Genomic DNA, 20844 nt, shown 5'->3' with positions numbered 1-20844 from the left:
CTAGCCGATCCGGAGAAGGCTGGATCAGGGAGACCCCAGCCCCGATCATTGCCGGTTGAGATCACAGCTCCTCTACCGCGGCAAGCACCCCTCCCGCGCTCACCATACCCTCCATCACCGCCTCCACTGACCTCTCTTTCATCTCACCCCCATCAGCCATGGTGTTCACCACTGAACCCGAGCTCAAGTGCGAGGAAACTGTATGCAGAGAAGACTGATTCGAGAAACTACGTATGCGAGGAACATGGGTGTCCCCTGTTGCCATAGATATAGCACCTCTTGTCCCCCACCCTCAAATCCTCCAATCCATAATTGATACAATTAACAAAAATTAAATGCCCTTGATTAGTCCGTTTCCTAACAATTCCAATGGAACTCCCTCTTTTTTTGCCATTACAATTAAAATCAACATCTCCCCCGATCAAATCCGAAGCTACAATCGCTCCCCCCTGATTCCTCTCCCTATTTCCTAAGAAAATTGGATATCCTGCCAAAGGCACCGGCTCCATATGGCAGTCCGCAGAGTCTGAATCAACGGCTTCCAAAGAAGCGCCCAACACCAGATCCTTTGGTATCTTTGTCTTACTTGACCGGATCGAAACTCCCGCATCAATAGTAGGAAGGAACTCACCTGCCAGGGATCCCTCACGCACTGTCTCCGTGGTCGCCAGATCGCCATAGCGATCGCGGGAGCCCCCGGGTTTTTTTTGCCAAAGTTCCAGCTTGCGGCTTTTCCACCTATCCATGGATAGTCCTTTTTCCTCATATTGCGCTATCCATTTTATACTTTCCGCTACCACGGGGATACGTAATAGTCATTAAATTTATGCATTTCATTCAAAGGATCCAAATTCGCCAGGGATATGTAATAATTATTAAATTTGGTACTTCATTCAAAAGTCTGAATTCGGGAGGGACATGTATTAATTAATAAACTTGTGTACCTCATTCAAAAAAACGGACAATATATTTCAACAAACAATATCAATGCTACATTGGTGCTCGAGGAACTTGTTTGTCCTAGCTATTGACCCTTTGGATCCCGGCTACAATTTTCAGGATCCTGAAAGCATGCACCTGCTGCCAAAAGATCGAGCCCCTAGAGTTCCTTCCTACGAAGTCCGCAGATACGGCCGACCACGCATCACGTGACAACTCATCGTCGGTCACCGAGTACCTCGTCATCGTGCTTTACTCTAGAAAACAACAAGAAGTTCGACAAAAAAGCTCAATGAAATTTGACCGAACACCTGTCGGGCGTGGTATCCGCCATGGACATCGTCGGCAGAGGGGCGGAGGGATCCTGGGTGGACGGTGGCGTAGTCCAAGGAGGGCATGCGCATTGGTGGGGTTGTGGACGTCCTATGATACCTGGACGGCGGCCGGAGATGTACAGCCGCGGCGACATCAGACGAGGAAGGTGCATATGCAAAGCAAGAGGAAAGCAGAGGTGGATTGGAAGAAAAGTGGATCGAGAGGGGATTTGAGTTGGCCTGAGGTGTTGGAGTCCTACGTGGCGGCGGTCCGGACTGCGGCAAAGCCCCTCTCTCCTCACAAATTGTCTCCGGTTTGCGGAGTATCGTGTTTGATGGCAAAATGGGTCTGGACGGTTTGAGGTCGGCGTTGGAGATGCTCTTATGAGTGGATACCCTGTTTTATTTTGATTTGAAGACATTAAACATGGCATGGTACCAGACCCTCTCCTCGTAACACGTGCACCGTTGCTGGTATCGGACCTATAAATCATCCCTAGCTGAGATTTGATTCTCAGACCACACCAGTATTACTCAAACTCTTAGTAAAGATCATAATAGGAGAAGAAAGCAGGGCCAAAATGGCCACCACCTCAAGCGCGGAGCTTCTGCAAGCTGAGGCAGAGCTCGTGCGCCACTCCTTAGGCTACCTCAAGTCCATGGCGTTGCACAGCGCGGTAAAGCTCGGAATCCCCGACGCTCTCCACCGCTGCGGCGGCGCGGCCTCCTTGCCCGACCTGTCCTCCACCCTCGCCCTCCCTTGCAGCAAACGACCGTACCTGTCCCGGCTCATGAAGATGCTAGCCGTGGAAGGAATCTTCACGGCCGTGGCTGTGGATGTGGACGTTCCTACCGCCAGCGGCGGCGAGGGCAGCGTCCGGTACGGCCTCAACCCGGTGTCTCGCCTTCTTGTCAGCGGCAGCGGCGCGTGCCTGTCGCCGTGCGTGCTCATGGGCACCTCGCCGCTGTTCCTGGAGGCCTCCCTCCGGCTGCACCAGTGGTTCCAGAGGGACGGCCAGGGTGATCAGCCGGCGTTCGCCATGGCGCACGGCGAGAGCCCCTACGGCGCGGCCGGCTATGACACGGAGTTCAACGCGCTGGTGAACGAGGCGATGGGGTCCGACAGCCGACACATGGCGGAGCTCGTCGTCCGCGAGTGCGGCGAGGTGTTCACGGGCGTGACGTCGCTGGTCGGCGTCGGCGGCGGGAACGGCACCATGGCGACGGCCATCGCCAAGGCCTTCCCGCATGTCAAGTGTTCGGTGCTGGACCTCCCGCATGTTGTACAAGGCGTCGTCTCGACACATGAGTCGGTTGAGTTTGCTGCCGGCGACATGATGGAATACGTTCCACCAGCTGATGCAGTTCTGCTTAAGGTATAATTTATTTTTAAAAATTTATTTACAGTAGTAAGAAAGGCACATTCTAGCAACTTCCCGTTCACATTTATACCGATTCCTCATGTTGGTCGTAATAATAGTATCATAGCTAATATCATGCATGCCAACTAGCCAATTTTGATAAGATATCATATAATTAAATGAAGAAATAGAGGGTTGAGTATCATATCATATCATGATACCGTATCATAATAAATGCTATATTACTATGTGTCATGCATGGCAATGAAATATAATATTACATGATACTAATATATGATACTATGCATTCGGAAGATAGTATCGTACACTAATATCATATGCATGATACTAGTATATGATAGTACTTCCTATTACAACCAGCCCCACAAAACAAGTGAGCGCCTAACGAGAATAAACGGATGCATCCGACAAAAAGAAAAAAATAAATATTAACGTATAAATGTATTGCCTGATTTATTACTGATATTTTTGACTTGCTCGATTGGCAGTGTGTGCTACACAACTGGAGCGACGAGGATTGCGTGAAGATCCTGACAAAATGCAGAGAGGCCATTGCCCAAGGAGCGAAAGCAGGGAAGGTGATAATCATCGATGCTGTTGTTGGATCTCCTTCACACTCACAGCAAGTACTTCAAGCTCAAGTCTTGATGGATATGCAAATGATGATGCTATTCATGAGCAAAGAACGTGAGGAACTCAGCTGGCAAAAGATATTCATGGAAGCAGGGTTTAGTCATTACAAAATACAGCCCGTCCTAGGGATGCGATCCATCATCCAACTCTACCCATAGCTCATATTGCACTATCCATTTTATATATACTTTCCATTTATATATACTTTCCGCTTCCAAGGTGATACGTAATAATTATTAAATTTGTGTATTTCATTCAAAAGATTCAAATGCGACAGCGATATGTAATAATTATTAAATTTATTATGTACTTCATTCAAAAGTCCGAATTCGACAGCGATATGTAATAGTTATGTACTTCATTCAAAAGAACGGACAAATATATTTCAACAACAATATCATGTTTAGGACCCTGAAAGGTAGGACCATAAGACTAGAGATGTTTTTGAAGTTAAAAATGCATATAATAGTTCGTTTTAGTCACCATTACACTTTCTTCATCATCATATCCATTATTTTCATGCACACTCTTATTATGTTCCTCTTCGCCCTCATGGTCTTCATCTTCTTGGTCACTTGAGCCTCTGAGTCTCTCTCATGGACCTTTGTTTCTGGCCGTGTATGGTCACTCCAGGTGGATACATAGCCAACAACTCTGTTTTTATCTCTCTGTTGGATTGTTCAATGTGCATCACGAGCAACTCCTGGTATGAATGTGTACTCCAGGCCGGTTTTCAGTTGATTGATGCAGCCACATTAAGTTCTGGATGCCTCCAGTGTTCGAAACTTTGAGAAGGTTGTGATCTTTTTAATATCGCTTTCTAGTTATTTTTCTTTGTTGTCAAATTTTGGGACACAAAATTAGTGGGTGCTTATTTGGTGTTGGTACTCTTTCGTATAAATTTGGTCCAACCATTAGACACAAAACTGCCTTTCATTGCTCATTAGCAATTTCGCAGAGAAAGAAAGAGGCACATCATGTGTGAGCCATGAACATGAGGTACCACATGACAGGATCTCAGGTAATCCAGTGCAACATCGGAACACTGTTGTTATGTCCAGTGCAACATCATATAAAGATACAACATAATGTTACAGAATGAATCTTACATTCACGTTATGCAGATCATATATGCAATTGTGTATAACACCCTCATTGCTCAGGACAGGACCTGGCAAGTATCATTTCGTTTCGCAATAAAGAAGACTTAAAGGAACAATCCTGGGAGACCCCTTTGATGGAGCCCAGGAAAGAACCTAAAACTAATCCAGGATCCAGCACCGACCATGCAGATAATTAATCTTTATGCGAGTGTGACATGTAATGCCTTGTATATTTGTCCACCTTTGGTCCTGAAGAGCCGTAGTTCTGGTCATAGTACTCTACTAATGCACAACTACCTAAGGCAGCGATCGTTAGAGCTTGCGCGTGCAACCTGCAAGGTCAAACAGAGTTTTAGATGATATGATTGCAACTTCTTGAATTATGGCATTGTGCAAATCAGATTCATAGATACAGTCCTCTGGAATCTAGCCAAACCCATGTAGAGTTTTAAACACAACCAGCGTCTATATAGTTGCAAGGTAAAAATACTGTCTAGGGTTTCAAACTCTAGTCAAACCTAATTGCAACTGGCAGACAAACATCATCGACTAAGCATGAGTCCTAGGGAAAGTCACTGCAATACTCAAGATATTAGGCTGATCCAGAAGCAAAGGCTCAATTGGTGGCTGACAGCAACCTGTATTTCAATATGTTCTATAATGTTGCCTACTCTGCAGTAGTGACAGTATAGGACATATCGAAACAGAGCTCGCTGTCAGCCACCAATTGAGTCTTCCCTTATGGTCACCCTAACATGAGGGTTTATGAAAAAATGTTTACAATGTTAGGCTGGTCCAGAAGCAAAGGCTCAATTAGTAGCTGACACGATCCATATCTTGATATGTTCTATAATGTTGCCTACTCTGCAATTGTGACAGTATAGGACACGTTGAAACAGAGCTGGATGTCAGCCACCAATTGAGCCTTTGCTTATGGTCATCCTAACATGAGAGGTTTACAAGAAAATGTTTACAATGTTAGGCTGATCCAGAAGCGAAGGCTCGATTGGTGGCTGACAGCGACCTGTATTTCAATATGTTCTATATAATGTTGCCTACTCTGCAATAGTGGCAGTGTAGGACATGTCGAAGCAGAGCTCGCTGTCAGCCAAAAAAAAAACTCGTATACAACGCGAAGCCCATACATATGTGATCACGTATCAATTACCAATACACTGCCAAGGGAGATTAGGCTGCAACCAAAGGCATGCGGCAAGATGGGGCTACAACTAGAACACAAAATACTTGGCAGCAACAGGGGGAATCACATGGGGAAAGAATGGTCGAATTTTGAAACAAACACCATTTCTTCAGATGAAATTGGTTGTGATACTACCACCCACATACTGATGCACAAATGACAGAGATATATTTGAAACCTAAAAACTTGCAAAAACAAGCAACAACATGATCCTCTTTTAGCCTTAGCAAAATTAGAAATAAGAGGCCACCTAACTTAAGTATACAGTTTGCGTCGTACAAGCACAACCATGCACCAAATTAGTAACAAAGGCAAATTGGTCAAGATGAAAATCAAGATAGCCGGTAATTCTCCCACAAATGAGACTGAAACTACCAATCTCAAATCAAAAGAAGCATAAAAAGAATGGGGTGAAACGTAAATAAATGACAGATGGGCAAACCTTGCGTGGATGAGCTTGACGCTAGTCTTCATGTTGGGCCGCGACCAGTTGTACGCGATGGAGCTGGAGATCCCGCTAAGCCACAGGCAACCTGCCCTCGCCGGAAAAGAAGGATGTCATAGATTAGAAAATACATAGGCCTGAATTTGGGGGCAAAAGGAGTCCCCCGCTAGAGCCACCGAATGAATACATTGAAGCATAATCGCGAGATCAAATCAGATGCGGTGAAACTCGGAATAATCGCCGCCGGGATTCGGCCGACGATCGAAACATCGGCATACAAGGAAACAAACTCGAAATATGTAGATCCGGACCAAGAAAACCAGATCCCCACGGAGAAATTTGGAGGGGATTACCTACGGCTCGGAGCTTGTGATCGACCACCCACTTCCGCATGGATTCGATCTTGCTCGGGGCCTCCGCCATTTGCTTCGCCGCCTCTGTTTCCGCTGTTCGCGTTCGAAGTTTATTAGGCGCTCGCTTTCTCTCTCCCTCTCTGTTTTCTCGATTTAATCTGGGAGGTTCGTCGGCCTCTGCTTTATATAGGTGGGCCTGTTTGCTGGTTTGGCCCCCGGAGAAATCTGGAATTCGTTTAGTACCCGCACATGGTTTGGATCCGTTTCACATGTGACATGTGACATGTGACATGTCGGGCTCGTTTTCTTGCAACGGAAGAAAGGGTGGTGTACGTTTTCTCTCTCAAAATGTGTCTGCTTCTCCGCGTCTAAATTGGTTCCGGTGTAATTAGAGCATGATGGGCAAATCCAGCCCCTCAAATGTCAAACGGACACGTACGGGTGTATCCGCAGGCACTGACCAGGCACCCCTCAAATAATGCAATCACATCCGGACACCTCAATTATCATATCAGAAATCCATATAAACTCATGCAACTATGTCGATGCACACACATCGTTCGGCTACCCCATCACTACTAACTACATGACATCAAACTACCAAATTTGGCACGTTTGGCTATGGTGGAGTTCATCCATGGCTGCCTTTGCCCTTCCCGGTGACCTTGCCGTCCTTCTCGCGGAAGTAACGGTCGAAGACGCAGTATGGATCGAGCCGGATCTGCTCGTCATTGTCACTGTCCGCCTTTTCCTCCTTCGGTGGCAGTCCGCCCATGTCACGGACCGCCCGATTATGCTCTCGGGTGCGGGCGTGCGTGTTCCTTCGCTGCCGTTTCTTCACAATATGGGCGCGGATGGCTTCCTCCTCTGCGGACACCCGCACCGCCGCATCAGCCGCTTCTGCCGCCACCATTCTTCGCTGTGATACGGGCCTCAGCGGCCCCCTCTCCTTCTCACGGTGGGCCGCCCGTTCCCGGTGGGACTCATAGTCTGCGCGGCCGGTGATGGGGAAGGAGAGTGGTTCTGGCTGCCGGGACTGCGAAAGGACACGAGCGCCCGTTGAGCCGACACTATGGAGTCGCGGCGGACCGATTCGTCCATCAGCGGGACGTTGTCCTCCCGGGAGCGGCGAAGTGCAATCCGGACTGCCATTGCCTCCTCCAAGCCGCACTGGATGACGCCTCAGTCGACGAATCCGGGCTGGTCGGAGTCAGATCCGCTGCCTGCCGTACCGAAGAAGGCCGAAGGTGAGCTCGGATGGCGAAGGGGAGTGGAGTGAAGTGGTTAGGGGTTTGGTCTGGTGAGTGGATGGGGCCGAATATATGTGGGTCGGCCCAGCATTGGTCGGGTTCGACGTGGCGGGCGTGCTGGGACGTCCCTATATCTGCCCAGTATTTGAAGGGATATGAGGGGTGTCGGTCAGCCCGGTTGTCTAAGGCCTGTTTGAGGCGTCCATCTGGGTCAAAAAATCGTGACCGGCCAGTGACCGAGCGGGCCACCCGAACGTTTTAGAAGGGTTTGGGCCCCCCGGCTGTAGATATGCTCTTATGTTTTCATAGATTGATGATTAATAATTCGATAATACTTCAAAAGTTATATATTTGCTACATATAAAATGTATTGGCTGACAATGCCACTTTCTATTTTATTTAAAACTGACCAATTTGTATATTTTTCATTATATACTCAATATTTATTTAACTTTGTTATAAAAAAATTCCCTCCGTTCCAGATTAATTGTGTAGATGCGGATGTATCTAACACTAAAGCTTGTTTTTTTTATCGGATTTCTTTGTTCTATTTACTGTTGGACTAAGCATGTTTCTTTATCTCCTTCTCCGGTCAATGTCCTTTTGCCCTTCTGCCTCATGGGGCCATCAGCCCTCATTTTGTATTTACTTCACGCACCAAACAATTTATCAAAAAGTAAAAAAATAATGAATAAGGGTGAATAAGATATTTCAACACTCATACTTGTATCTAGTCTGCTCTGGTTCTTAGGAGTGGGTTCGATATAGGTTGCTTCACTTTTATTTAATAGTGTTTCTTTTTTACTGGATCTTAAACTCGAGACATTTGGTTCTGATGATATATTAAATTCACACACCATACACCCAACGATTCACCAGAACTCATAACTAATAGAGAAGGCTGAGCAATATATTTCAACACCGTGCTCATTGTTTCTTACATGTCCTCTAGGCACTAATGCGAGATTAGGATCACAGAAGTAGGATGGAGATCTGGAGCGGGTCCTCAGGTAGTGGTATTGTTGCGCATTGTGGCCATCCTTAGTTAGAGGCATTGTTGCACATTGCGGCCATCGTATTTCTAGTCGTCGAAGGCTCCAATCGCTTGGAGCGTCTTGGATTTTCTAGAGGCATGGCATGTTTTTCTGGATTATTTTCGATGCAACGTACTACAGTCCTATGTGATCCCACGGGTGCCACCTCCCCACCGTCGGTCAAGTGTATCCAACGGTTCATGCTCCGATTATTCTCAAGCCAAAAAAAGTCGCTTTGGTTTTGAGGTAGGGCAGCTGAGCTGGTCGCCAGTGAGGAATGGGATGGAGAAAGTGGAAACGAACATCAAATCGTATTTTAGCACCTGGCGCCCTTGGAAGGGAAATGGCATAGAGATCGGCAACCTCGGGGTGTCAAGTGTAAACTGCAAATAAACTAAATCCTCGGCAAAAACGGCACGTTTGGACGGCGGCCGCGAGGTCAAACGCAAACCACGGTCAGGACCCAACGAACACGACGTCCATCTGGCCCAACGAATCTTTCCGTGGAGGAGGCACCACCGCACGAACTCCCTCCTTGCTTGATTCCTGCCGTTCTTTGTACCTAGCGAATTTGAGTTGCGCTGCGAATCAACCTATGGTTGAGTTGGTTAGGTGGACCCTCCCCAACCCACCAGGGTTCAAATTCTGGTGCTCGCATTATTCCTGAATTTATTTCAGGATTTTCGGCGATACACTTTCAGTAGAAGAAGACGTTCCCGTCGACGACGAGGCGCCTACGGTGACTTCGTAAATCTCAAAATGATATGTTGGCTCAGTCTCTCGGAGGTGCTCATAGGGGTAGGGTGTGCGTGTGTGCGTTCATAGGGTTGAGTGTATGCGCGTGTATATGAGCGCTTGTGTCTGTACTGATGCTCAAAAAAAATTGAGTTGCGCTTTTCTAGCTGGCTTGACCAACGCGCCCGATGATGGTGTCGGCTTGGGTCCAAACCATCGACAAAGCTTCATTCTTTTTTTTTCTGGACAATCTGGACAAAGCTTCATGAGGGGTAAGGCCGAACTTGGGGCGTGCTACGCGTCCGCCAGCTGTCGCGAGCCGTCAGATCTGAAACTATCAAGCGGCGCCCACCACCTTTGGAATGAACTTCTTGTTGTGGAAACCTTTACAACTGAGATCTAGTTGAAGCACCTTTGCAACAAAAAGGTCATGTTGCACGGAATTTTTTACAACAAAGGTCATGTTGCAGGAAAAATTTGTGCATCTTCAACTCGCCAACGTCACATCACCATTGCGACAAAGAGCCTCAACTACGGCTCAGGGCCAGCCACCGGTTCTGGCCCTTCCACGAGCAGCATCAAAAAGTCGCGGTTGTGGCGCACCGCCGGATCTGGAGCGCAACACGGACGTCCCCCTTGTCTCCCTTCGCGCAACCATGTTCTGGGCATCTGGCGGCCATGGACTTGGCTCCTCCCGTCATCCCCTTGCCTCCTTTTCACAACCATGTTGGGCACTTGCTGGCAGTGGCGGAGACAGGAGGGACCAGCAGGGGCCCTGCCCCCTCCCCTAAGATCATTGATTTGCTGCTAATTAGTAGATGAACAGTGTGTAGTTTATACAAAAATACATGTATTAGTATTGTTTGGCCCTTGTTATCAGAATTTTGAGTCATTTGGCCCCCCTAATCCTTAATTCCTGGCTTTGTCACTGGTTGCTGGCCATGGACTTGGCTCCCTTGAGCAGCCATTGTGAGCTTCTCCTGGAGGGAGAGCTAGAAGACAGAGACGCGAGGGGGGAGGATTGGGTCACAGAACATGTTCTGAAGAAATGGGATGTTGGTTGCTTCACGTGGGCTGAGTGTGATGCGCGGCACCACGTGGGACGCTTAGCGCGACAGGAAGGTGGGTGGACGCACGGACCTCATATATGCCACTCTTTGCGGCAAAGAGACGTAGTTTCGCACAGACGGTCTCCAACTGGGCTGGCCCATGACGCCAGCGAACCTCTGTAGTCCAAAAAATTTGGCATCGCTCGGAAATCGATCCCGCTATCTCATGCTCCCGACCGCGAGCCGCAACCAGCTGAGCTAGCGAGATTTTCAAATTAACCAGGAGCGTCAAACTTTAAGAACCAATAGGCAGTGCAGATTCGAATTATTTTCGGAATTTTTAAAACATTTTTTAAAAAACCGAGTGTTTTGTGAAACACAAACACTGTTCAAATTTGCTAATTGTTTTACAAAACTGAAACATTTTTCAAAATCATGAACGCCTTTTCTGAAGAGAGGACCATTTTTCGAAATTCCAAATGAAAATTGTGCAAATGCGAACATTTTCTAAATTCCCGACCAAAATTTGAAAATACGAACAATTTTTTGAAAATTTTGAACACTTTCTGAAAAAGGAACATATTTTGAAACACACAAAAATGAAAACGTGAACATTTTTTTAAAATGTTTTGAACAATTTTCTAAAACGGGAACATTTTTTGACAAGTTCTGAAATTTTTGAACAGAAACATTCCGATCATTTTTAGTATTTATGAGAAAATTTGAAAACACAACCTTTTTCGTATTTTGATAGATATTTGGAAGCAGGAATGCTTTTGGAATTTCTGAACATTTTTAAACAAAATAACGTTGAATTTTAAAAGCAGATAGTGCATGAACAATTTTTAAAAGTGCAAACATTTTTTTAATTTATGAACAAAATTTGAAAACACACCCTTTTTTGAATTTTGATCATTTTCTTAAAAACACGATTTTATAAAATAAGAACATTTCTGAAAGACGCAAACAAAATTTGAACTTTCTGAACCTTGATGAATTTCTGAATTTTAGAAAACTGAACATTTTATGAAAAAGCTAACTAATTTTGGAAAGTCAACATGTTTTGAATTTTCAAACATTTTTTGAACAAGAAAACGAAATGAAAGAAAATAAAATAGGAAAGAATATAAAAATGGAATCTGAAAAAACATAAAAAGAAACCAGAAAAAAACGAAAATAAAATAGGAAAAGAAAGAAAACACGGTTGTGGATCTTCTAGAAGGTCCCAAAACCGAAATAAACTAGGTGGAAGCCCGTGGAAACATGCCAAAAATCAGAAATGGAAAGGTTTGTGTGCACTCACGAAATGAGCCAGCCCTAATCGCTCGATGTCGAGCTCTGCCTATGCGTTGCAGCGACAATTTGCCGCAACGTGCGGCAAATAGGAAATTCTGTGGACGCACTGCTGTTGACGAACGCTTCTTGGTGCGCTCTCAGCCGCTCTGTTTTTTTTTCCACACCTGTTTTCGGTTTTTAAAACAGCTTTTTTTGCATTTTTTGACGTTTCGGTTTTTCACCTGTCTTCCTTAACTTTTGGATCAAAATAAATTTAAATTTTTTGCATGAAAAAACATGTTTTTTTGTTACAAGAGTCACGGTTTTGCTTTTGTCAGATTCACGGCCGTGTCTCTTGAAAACGAAAAAGAATGCGTTTTCTGTTTTTTTGCCTTCCGCAAGAGGCGCGGCCGTGCCTCTTAAAAACAGAAAAAAAATATGTTTTATGTTTTTTTCCGCGAGAAGCACGGTTTTATTTCGGCGAGGGCACGGTTGTGCTTTCGCGAGAGTCAAGGCCGTGCCTCTCGAAAACGAAAAAAACACGTTTTCTGTTTTTTTGCTTTCATGATAGGTACGATTTTGCTTCCGCGAGAGATATGGTTGTGCTTTCATGAGAGGCACGGCCGTGTCTCTCGAAAACAAAAAAACATGTTTTCTGTTTTTTATCCTTCCGCAAGAGGCGCGGTTTAGTTTTCACGAGAGGCACGGTTGTGATTTCGTGAGAGACGTGGGCGTGCTTTTTTCGGAGGGAGAAAAACCCCGTGCTCCCGGTTCGATTTTTTTGTCTGTTTTTTTGTGAAAAAAAGTTAATCAATAGGATCTAGTTTTTAAGATCTCGACGCGAGGAATCCAACGGTGAAAACGGTTCGAGATTTGGACGCATGGTTTAAGAGATAAAACCTTTTAAATAAACAGATGTATGAAAAAAAAGAAAACTTCCAAGTTGCCAGGCGCATATGCAGCTCGCCACTTGTTGCAATCTGAGAAGGTGGGAGTGATCTTTGTAACGAGTACTCCTCGATTAGTGATTTCGAAGAAAGCTTCGTGGGAATCAAAATATGACCTAACCCGGCCCAGTAATAAGCGACAAAAGGAGATTAGGGGCCCACAAGCTCTCCGTTGGTGGCAACTCAGCCCACGTCGTTTACCAGCCGCATGGGCCGCAAAGGCGACAGGGCGTTCTCAGCGTGTTGCGAGTCGTGCCCATCGATTTTTCCCCTCCTCTCCGCCGGCGACGGTCCTCCCGACCGGATCCAGCGCAGCCACCCTCCCCCCTCGGATCCAGCGACGCCGCCTGGCCTCCCCCGGTCCCACCACCGTAAGACTCCTCTCGGTCCAGCGACCTTGAGCACAGAGATGCGGGGAGTCGGAGGTCCACTGCTCACTGTCAGCGATCTCTTGAGCGACCTCGCCGTCGAAGGAGGCGACGACCACCTCGACGGCGGAGGCGACGCCTCTGTTCCCTCTTCCCCCTTGGCAGCGCATCAGGTGGAGGAGGCCGACCCCTCCGAGCTCCAGCGGCTCTTCGCGGTGAGGGCTCCCTTCTTCCCCTTGTTCCTGATTTTTTCAGCATCAAATTGATTCTCCCGTCATATCGTTTCTTGCTCCTTCGAGTTTGTTGTCCGAGCCATGCGTCCATCAGCTGTTCTGTTAACCTGAATTGCCATGAACTACTCAATTGTGTTCTACGTGAAGGATCTTGCTGCCCATAGATTCATGATAGTGTACACAAAAAGTGTGCAATGTTGGATATTGGGGTTAATTAAGACGGTCTCATCTAACTTAAGTTCATAATTCATACTCCCTCCGTTCACAAATATAAGATGTTTTGGATATCTCGATATGGGCTACATATGGACTGAAATGAGTTAACAAAACGCTGAAATGTGTCTATATACATCCGATTCACAAATAAGTTAGAACATCTTATATTCGTGAACGGAGGTAGTATCTTGTGGTGGGTTAGTTCACGCATCCTGCCCAGCTTAACAGATTGCTAAGTTTCTGATGTTCTACCTCATGTTTGTTGTTTGCTTCATCTTCGAATTCAGTGTTTAATAATAATGACAGAGTCCACCAAGATGCCAGAAAAGGCTGGTTCTTCATCAATTTAAAGTGGTGCGCTACTCTTAGTTATGAGCTTCAGGGATGAATTAAAAAATTTAATTCATTTGTGCATTCATCATCAATCAGGAAGACTATGACAATTTGATGAAGTCGCTACAGGAGAATGACCCTTCGTGGCCTTCCCTGATGCTGAAGGTGTGTTTCTTCCCTTCCTTTTTGTTTACTGTGGACGTAACCTGTGATTATTTACTAGTACAATTCGTTGCTGGATGCAAACTAACATTTTGCTCCCGAATCTCTGTACCTCAAACTCTAGTTGTGCAGGGCGTTGAAGACTTCCGATAAGCTGCTGAGCTGCGCGAATGTGAAAGCTGAGCAGCTGCTAGAGAAGGTGGAGAAACTGGAGCATGTCTTAGAGAGGGGAGATCGTGCAGTGGGATCAATCATAGAGGTTCTTCAGAGCATGCAGCTCACCGAGGATCATCAGACCTCCAAATCGCACCCACCTAGCAAGTAGTGAGCTGTGGTGGCGTAGATGTTATGTTTGATTATCCAAATCAGGAGTCATGCCTTTCTTGCCAGCATTCTAGCACAAATCCATTTACTAGTACCTTTGCTTCCTGAACTGAACGAACTGAAATGCTTTATGCTTCCAGGGTCCATTTCTCTAGAAGCCTGAGAAGTGTTGTGGCAGTCCGCCGGATAATACCAAAGACGTGCATGTTTTCTAAAGATGGACAGAAAAATATTTGTAGGAATTTAAGCCTCAATGATTTAGAAGATTTTCATAGATATTTTGAGAGATTCTATTTCGTAGGATTTTTTTCTGCTAGAGCTTGTTGGTTTGTAGGATTGAGAACTATATATGAATTTTTATGGTCTAGTTTATATCTACTCCACTGTGAGTAATTAAGAAAAAAATTTACTAATCTCACGGAAATTCTTCCCTATGCAATGCACCTAGTCCTTCAGAAATGCATATTTTTCTAGTGCAACCAATCAACTTACATTTCAATTCTACTGGTTTTATATTTCTATTTTTTTTAGAATACTTTTTTGACTATATATTATATTTTTCTGTTTTAACAAATTCAATATAAAAAAACCGAACTTTTTCTATTATCTATTAATGTGTATCTATCCGTACCGTAATATTTTGGAATATTATGAGCTAATCCAACCAATCTTGCTTGCACAATGGAAAGAGCCACGGGCTTATCTCTCCAGCGAATTAAATTACCTAAAGGTGTGCGTTCTTGTAAGAAACAAGAAGGCCCTCCATATGAACTCAGTGGTGTCAGTTCTCTTTCGCATAACATATGAAATGAAGCGTCAATTTTGCATTAAAAAATGAAAAAGTGCCGCGGTCTTGTCCAGGTTGACATTTGTAAAAGGCTGAGAGAAAATCAAAGGCAGAATGCCGGATACGCTAGAATCAGTTTAATCCTCACGGTGAATGCAGTGGTAGTAGTGTTCGAAACACGGTAGCTAGCAAATTTGCATAAAATGGGGCACCATGCTCTTGTGATTCAGAGTTTCAGACACATAATGGCATCCTGCACGTTTCAGCACATGCAGACAGTCTGACTCGCTCAAGGCGCATGAGCAGGAGCTTTAAACGGTGCGGCACTTAGGCCTTCTTCGCCAGATACGTGCCTAGTTAACAAAATGCACTAGGATGGCAAATTTCTGAAGGAGTCCATCTACATCTGGCCATCTTTGGCAAAGGTTACCTCGCGCATGAAGCCAGTGCGTGCAGATGCAAATCCTGATGGTTCCCAGTCCTAGGAAGTATGTGGATTTCAAAGACGGCTAAAAAGCAATTCTAACTAAGTGCAGAACTTGTGTACAATGAATATGCAGTATGCTGAAAATGAACCTAGCAACGACTAGGCTCCACTCCTTGGTCAACGCACGATGGTTTCTTAGGGGTATTGCTTCACCTCTCTCCGCACACTTAAATAGGAACTTGTGTGGTGCAACATCCATGTGATCAGGGGCGAATCTACTAGGGGGGCTTTAACAGGCTTGAGCCCCCCCTCCAGCACTGTAAAAAAGTTTTTTACTACTAGTTTCAAAGCCCAACTCAGCCACTTGCAAGCCCAACCTAATAGATATTCGCATGATACAGGCTTTGAGCCCATCCTTCAGTTTCTGTCTAGATTCACCACTGCATGTGATGGATGCTTTCATGCAATTCAAAAATGCCATATGAGCACATGGGCATTTATGTATTGTCGTGAGTGTCCTGTGCGAAGTAGACCCCCGGTTATTAATATTGCCCGTATCAGTTCATGTTCATAGTGTAGTTCTTGGTGACCACATTTGAGAAAACCCTTGCGTTTGGTAGGAGCAATTGAAGATTGGCTCTAGAGCAAACACACACCTCACCGAGGGCGAGGATTACTAAACCCCCAAATTGAAACCACCTAGCAAGTAGTGGGTTAGTTATGATAGCATAGACACTATGTTTGATTATGCTAATCAGGAGTCCTACCTTTCCTTCTAGTACTCTCGTACATTTCCATTTACTAGTTTCTTGGTAGGCTGCTTCAAGGGATCACCTCAAAATTCTGAACAAAATGAGATGTTATATGCTGCTTGCTTATACGATGTTGGAGTACTCAGAAACAAGGAGACCCTCAATATGAATTCAGTGGTGTCGGTTTTCTTTCGCATAACGTACGAATTCAAGTGTTAATCTTGCATCAAAAAATGAAAAGGTGTTGCAGTCTTGTCCAGGTTGATGTTTGTAAAAGGGTGAGAAAATCAAAGGCGGCATACCGTATACATTAGAATCAGTTCCCCCTAAAAACCCCCCGCTACAATCGGTTTTATTCTCACAGTGAATGCAGTGACAATAGTGTTTGAAATATGATAGGTTGCTAGTAAATTTGCATAAAATGGGGCACCACATTCTTGTGATTCAAACACGATAATGGCAACCTGCACATCACATCACACACGCCCAGACAGTCCCATTCACTCCAACATGCAGGAGCTTTAAGCAGTGCGGCACATGGGCCTCCTTCGCTACATATGTACTCCATCCGTCCGGAAATACTTGTCATCAAAATGGATAAAAGGGGATGTATCTAGATGTATTTTAGTTCTAGATACATCCCTTTTTATCCATTTTGATGGCAAGTATTTTTGGACGGAGGGAGTACCTAGTTAAGTCCATCTACACATGGCTATCTTGGCAAGGTTACTTCGTGCAGAAAGGAACTACATGCAGATGCAAATCCTGATGGTTCCCAGTCCCAGGATGTATGTGGATTTCAAAGACGGTGAAAAAGCAATTGTAACTAAGTGAAAAACTTGTGTATGTTGAATATGCGGCATGCTGAAATGAACCTAGCACCAACTAGGCTCTACCCATTGGTCGACACACGATGATTTCTTAGGGTTATTGCTCCATCTCTCTTCTCACACTTAATAGGAACATTGTGTGGTGCAACATCCATGTGATGGATGCTTTCATGCAATTCAATGCTGCCATATGGACACATGGGCATTTTTGTATTGTTGTGAGTGTCCTTGACGAAGTAGCTCCCATATTATTAGTTTTACTCGTACAATTCATGTTTATAGTGTAGTCCTTGGTGACCACATATGAGAAAATCCTTCCGTTTGGTGGGAGCAATTGTAGAGTGGCTCCAGAGCACACATACACCTCACCAAGGGCGAGGATTACCAGACCAACAAATTGAAACCACCTATAGAAATTGTGTCTGATTATGCAAATCAGGAGTCCTACCTTTCCTTCTAGTATTCTACTAGTACATTTCCATCTACTAGTTCCTGATAGGATGCTTCCAGGGATCACCTTGAAATTCTAAACAAACCGCATTGCTATATGCCTGCTTATACATAGTAAGGTTTTCGAGATTTTTCCAGTAGGCAGAGAGGTGTTGTGGCAGTCCATTGGACAATATAAGATGTACATGCTTTTAAAGATAAACATTGATCGCAGTTTCTTTAATCGTTCATAGATGCATCATCATAAACTCTATACATACACTAGCTGCAAAAACGCACGGGTCATCTTGATAGCTGATTATAAAATTACTTAGGAGTGACCAATCGGGAAAAGAAGCCGTGTTCAACATTTACCTGTTCACTAGAGAACATACAACTATTTGACACGAACAACACCATTATATGATCTTAAATTGATGGAACAACATGCAAGGCAATTTTGCCATGCATCCTTACATTTTCGGTATAACATGCATTATTTTTTACCAAGAGCTTAATGTGATAATCACACTTCCAAATCATACTATAACAATAAGACCGGGTAGCACAATGCCTTTCCAAGTGATCCTCCACTTATTTAGCCATATCAGTGTTGAAGCTTATGTAGAGCGATTAACACCTGCTAGATGCTTATGGGTAGTACATCCGATCATCAAGAGCAGTTGTTTGGCATGGTGAGACCGCACTTACCGGGTAGCGCCATGGCGCGGTTTGCATCAATGTTGGTACATTCTCAGCCATATGCCGGCGATGCCCTTGTAGCGGCAGATGCATGATAGGTTGGCCTTCCCAAGGGCAGCGCAACACTCAGCCGATGGACTGTCCGTCGGGTTATTCACTGCCGCCGCGGGCTGGCAAAGCTTGAATTCATCATTTGACATGCCGCAGACGGCATGAACACCCTCTAGTGCAGCGAGGGATACTGCCATGACAAGCAACAGTGCCGCAACCAATGTGTGTAACTTAGCCATGGCTGCTGGTACTATTATTTTGTATCTAATGGATGGCTAGCTGAGATTTTGGTCTTACCTAGATTTTACTTTGGGAATGTGTGAAATGAATGTTTGGTATGTGGTTCTATTTATAGTGGCAGGCCACTATGTTCATGAAGTGTGTGTTATACTGTTATGCATCAAGCAAGAACTTAGGCGCGCGAAGTGCTGCCCACATGTAGAAGCACTACCGTCTTATCATGGGAAAAAAGGAAAATGCACTTGAACCCACTATGAATGATAACGACTACCATAGTTGGCAACAGAGATATGTAATGAATCATTACTGATTTCTTTTGAAAGATTGGTGCGAAAATCTCCATAATGCAACATGAGGAGTACGCCGCAACGGTCAGTCGTTCGCAATGGTATAAATTGATTTTTTGATTTTCTTTTTTATGCCTCTAAACAAATAAGTTTTTTGTAAAAGAAAGATGGCTCATGATAACATTTGAAGATCGAATTGTTTAACTGACCAGTTGATTGAGATATATAGGCAGTGAAACCTTCATGGCATATGTTCCACTGCCGAATTATAGGAATGGCTTCATTACTTCTCGCATGCCGATTTTGCTAGTATGTGTTTTAGCTTGTACGTACCATGTGCTCACAGTTATTTTGTGTTCGAAAAGAGGGTGATGTATTCATAGTTAATGAAACGGGATGATCTACAAAGAAACATCACCCTCTTGGCCTATGTCATATATTAATATTATGGATTTTTAATTTGGAAGTCCTTAAAAGGCATGTGTACATTTCGTGTCCTCCTCTTTCGAAATGTTAAAAAAAGCACCTGCTCCTGGTCAATTAATTAGACAAGGACGTTCGCTAGCTTGAAGCATTACACACTGCAGCTGGATGCATGCATGCACCAACTGTAGCTTGGGGTATTTTCTTCATACCATAGAAAAACCGGCTTGATGGGGGCTGTGCTACCTTTTGCCGACTTAATTCAGTAATGCTGTTAGGCGAACAAGCAAATCACGCAGCGCATGACGGATTGTAGCAATGGTGGAAGGCGAGCTCAGCCAGGTCTCGCTTAGCATGATAACATTCCAAGGCGTGGATATTTGCCCGGGACATCGACCGGCACTCCAGCCTAAATGAAAAGCGTCCATTGTTTATGCCAATAAGATATTTTGCTGCCGTCCATCTCCACCGCTACCCACTTTGTACCCCGAACTCTAGTTGTAGTCTCGTGGATGTTGTGTTTGATTATATATATGCAACTAACGTTTTTGCTCCCCACTCTCTGTACCTCAAACTCTAGTTGTACATGGCATTGAAGACTTCGGATAAGTAGCTGAGCTGCGCGAATGTGAAAGTTGAGCAGCTGCTAGAGAAGGTAAATAAACTGGAGCACATCTTAGAGAGGGGAGATCATGCGGTGGGAGCAATTGTAGAGGGTCTCCAGAGCATGCACCTCGCCGAGGATCATTAGACCTCCAAACCAAAACCACCTAGCAATTAGTGAGCTGTGGCGGCGTAGATGTTGTATTTGATTATGCAAATCATGACTCATGCCTTTCTCTCTCCCGAAATAGGCTTCCTCCCTGCTTTATAAATAAAACAACCAACCAGTCTACGCACTAAGTAGCAACACACTGATATAAATAGTCTGTTGGAGCCACAACACAAGCAAGCCCAAACAAACATAGGAGAAAAGCATAAAAAAGACCATCAAGTGGTCATCACATCAAGGGGGTGCTGGAGAAGGTAGTCGACGCACCGAGGCCTGTAGTGCCTCCAGCATCTGCCCCAGGTGCACCTGGTTCCGTTGCCTAGCCAGTAGGTGCCAGTGATGACTCGAGCCTTTCCTGCCAGCATTTGAGCCTGGTAGGATGCTTCTTCAATTGAACAAACTGAAATGCTACTTTAAAAGCCTGAGAAGTGTTGTGTCAGTACATTGGATAATGCTAAAGACATGTGTGTTTTCAAAAGATAGAGGTTGATTGTAAATTACTCTTATAATACTCCTAATTTATACATAGATACAAAATCACAAACTATAAAGAAAAATATTTCTAAGGGCCTCAATGGTTTAGAAGAATTTCATCGAATTTTGTATGGTTTTTTCTGCTAGAGATTGTTGGTTTGGAGGATCTACATATGATTTTTTTAATGGTATCTGCATGTATTTGAAAGATAAAAAATACCAGTCTCACTGAAATTCTACTCTATTTTTATGACAACTATGCCGTAAGCCTAGTCCTTTAGGAATTAATGTATATTTTTCTACAATGTAACCAAGCAATTTATATCACAATTCTACCGGTTTCCTATATATGCTTTTTTAGAATCATAAGAAAC

General features: G+C 44.5%; 3 protein-coding genes and 1 pseudogene across 4 annotated transcripts; 2 read left to right on the top strand and 2 right to left on the bottom strand.

The window, feature by feature from the left end:
* The first annotated feature begins 1792 nt into the window (after nt 1–1792).
* On the top strand, nt 1793–3634 carry LOC119351929 (flavonoid O-methyltransferase-like protein Os11g0303600). The gene is made up of 2 exons (XM_037618700.1): nt 1793–2629; nt 3124–3634. The coding sequence occupies exons 1-2, from the start codon at nt 1835–1837 to the stop codon at nt 3424–3426; spliced, it is 1098 nt and encodes a 365-aa protein (XP_037474597.1). The 5' UTR covers nt 1793–1834; the 3' UTR covers nt 3427–3634.
* A 650-nt stretch (nt 3635–4284) lies between these two features.
* Nucleotides 4285–6512, bottom strand: LOC119351930. Its single transcript, XM_037618701.1, has 3 exons — nt 6371–6512; nt 6015–6105; nt 4285–4703 (listed from the first exon to the last, which is right to left on the bottom strand). Exons 1-3 carry the CDS (start codon nt 6438–6440, stop codon nt 4565–4567), a joined length of 300 nt encoding a protein of 99 aa, XP_037474598.1. The 5' UTR covers nt 6441–6512; the 3' UTR covers nt 4285–4564.
* Nucleotides 6513–12876: 6364 nt separating this feature from the next.
* On the top strand, nt 12877–15329 carry LOC119356336. 2 transcript variants are annotated; one of them, XM_037623281.1, is made up of 4 exons: nt 12877–13243; nt 13907–13975; nt 14097–14326; nt 15204–15329. In XM_037623281.1, the coding sequence occupies exons 1-3, from the start codon at nt 13070–13072 to the stop codon at nt 14295–14297; spliced, it is 444 nt and encodes a 147-aa protein (XP_037479178.1). In that variant the 5' UTR covers nt 12877–13069; the 3' UTR covers nt 14298–14326; nt 15204–15329. The 2 variants fall into 2 exon arrangements, with proteins under 2 accessions (XP_037479178.1, XP_037479177.1); XM_037623280.1 differs by having other exon boundaries at nt 14097–14329; nt 15207–15329.
* A 2498-nt stretch (nt 15330–17827) lies between these two features.
* Nucleotides 17828–18590, bottom strand: LOC119356335 (annotated as a pseudogene).
* Between the last annotated feature and the right edge of the window lie 2254 nt (nt 18591–20844).

Source organism: Triticum dicoccoides, chromosome 2A, assembly GCF_002162155.2.
Source record: "Triticum dicoccoides isolate Atlit2015 ecotype Zavitan chromosome 2A, WEW_v2.0, whole genome shotgun sequence".
NCBI classification, from domain to species: Eukaryota; Viridiplantae; Streptophyta; class Magnoliopsida; order Poales; family Poaceae; genus Triticum; species Triticum dicoccoides.
Note: the sequence above shows the minus strand (reverse complement) of the source record. Positions and strands in the feature narration are given on the sequence as shown.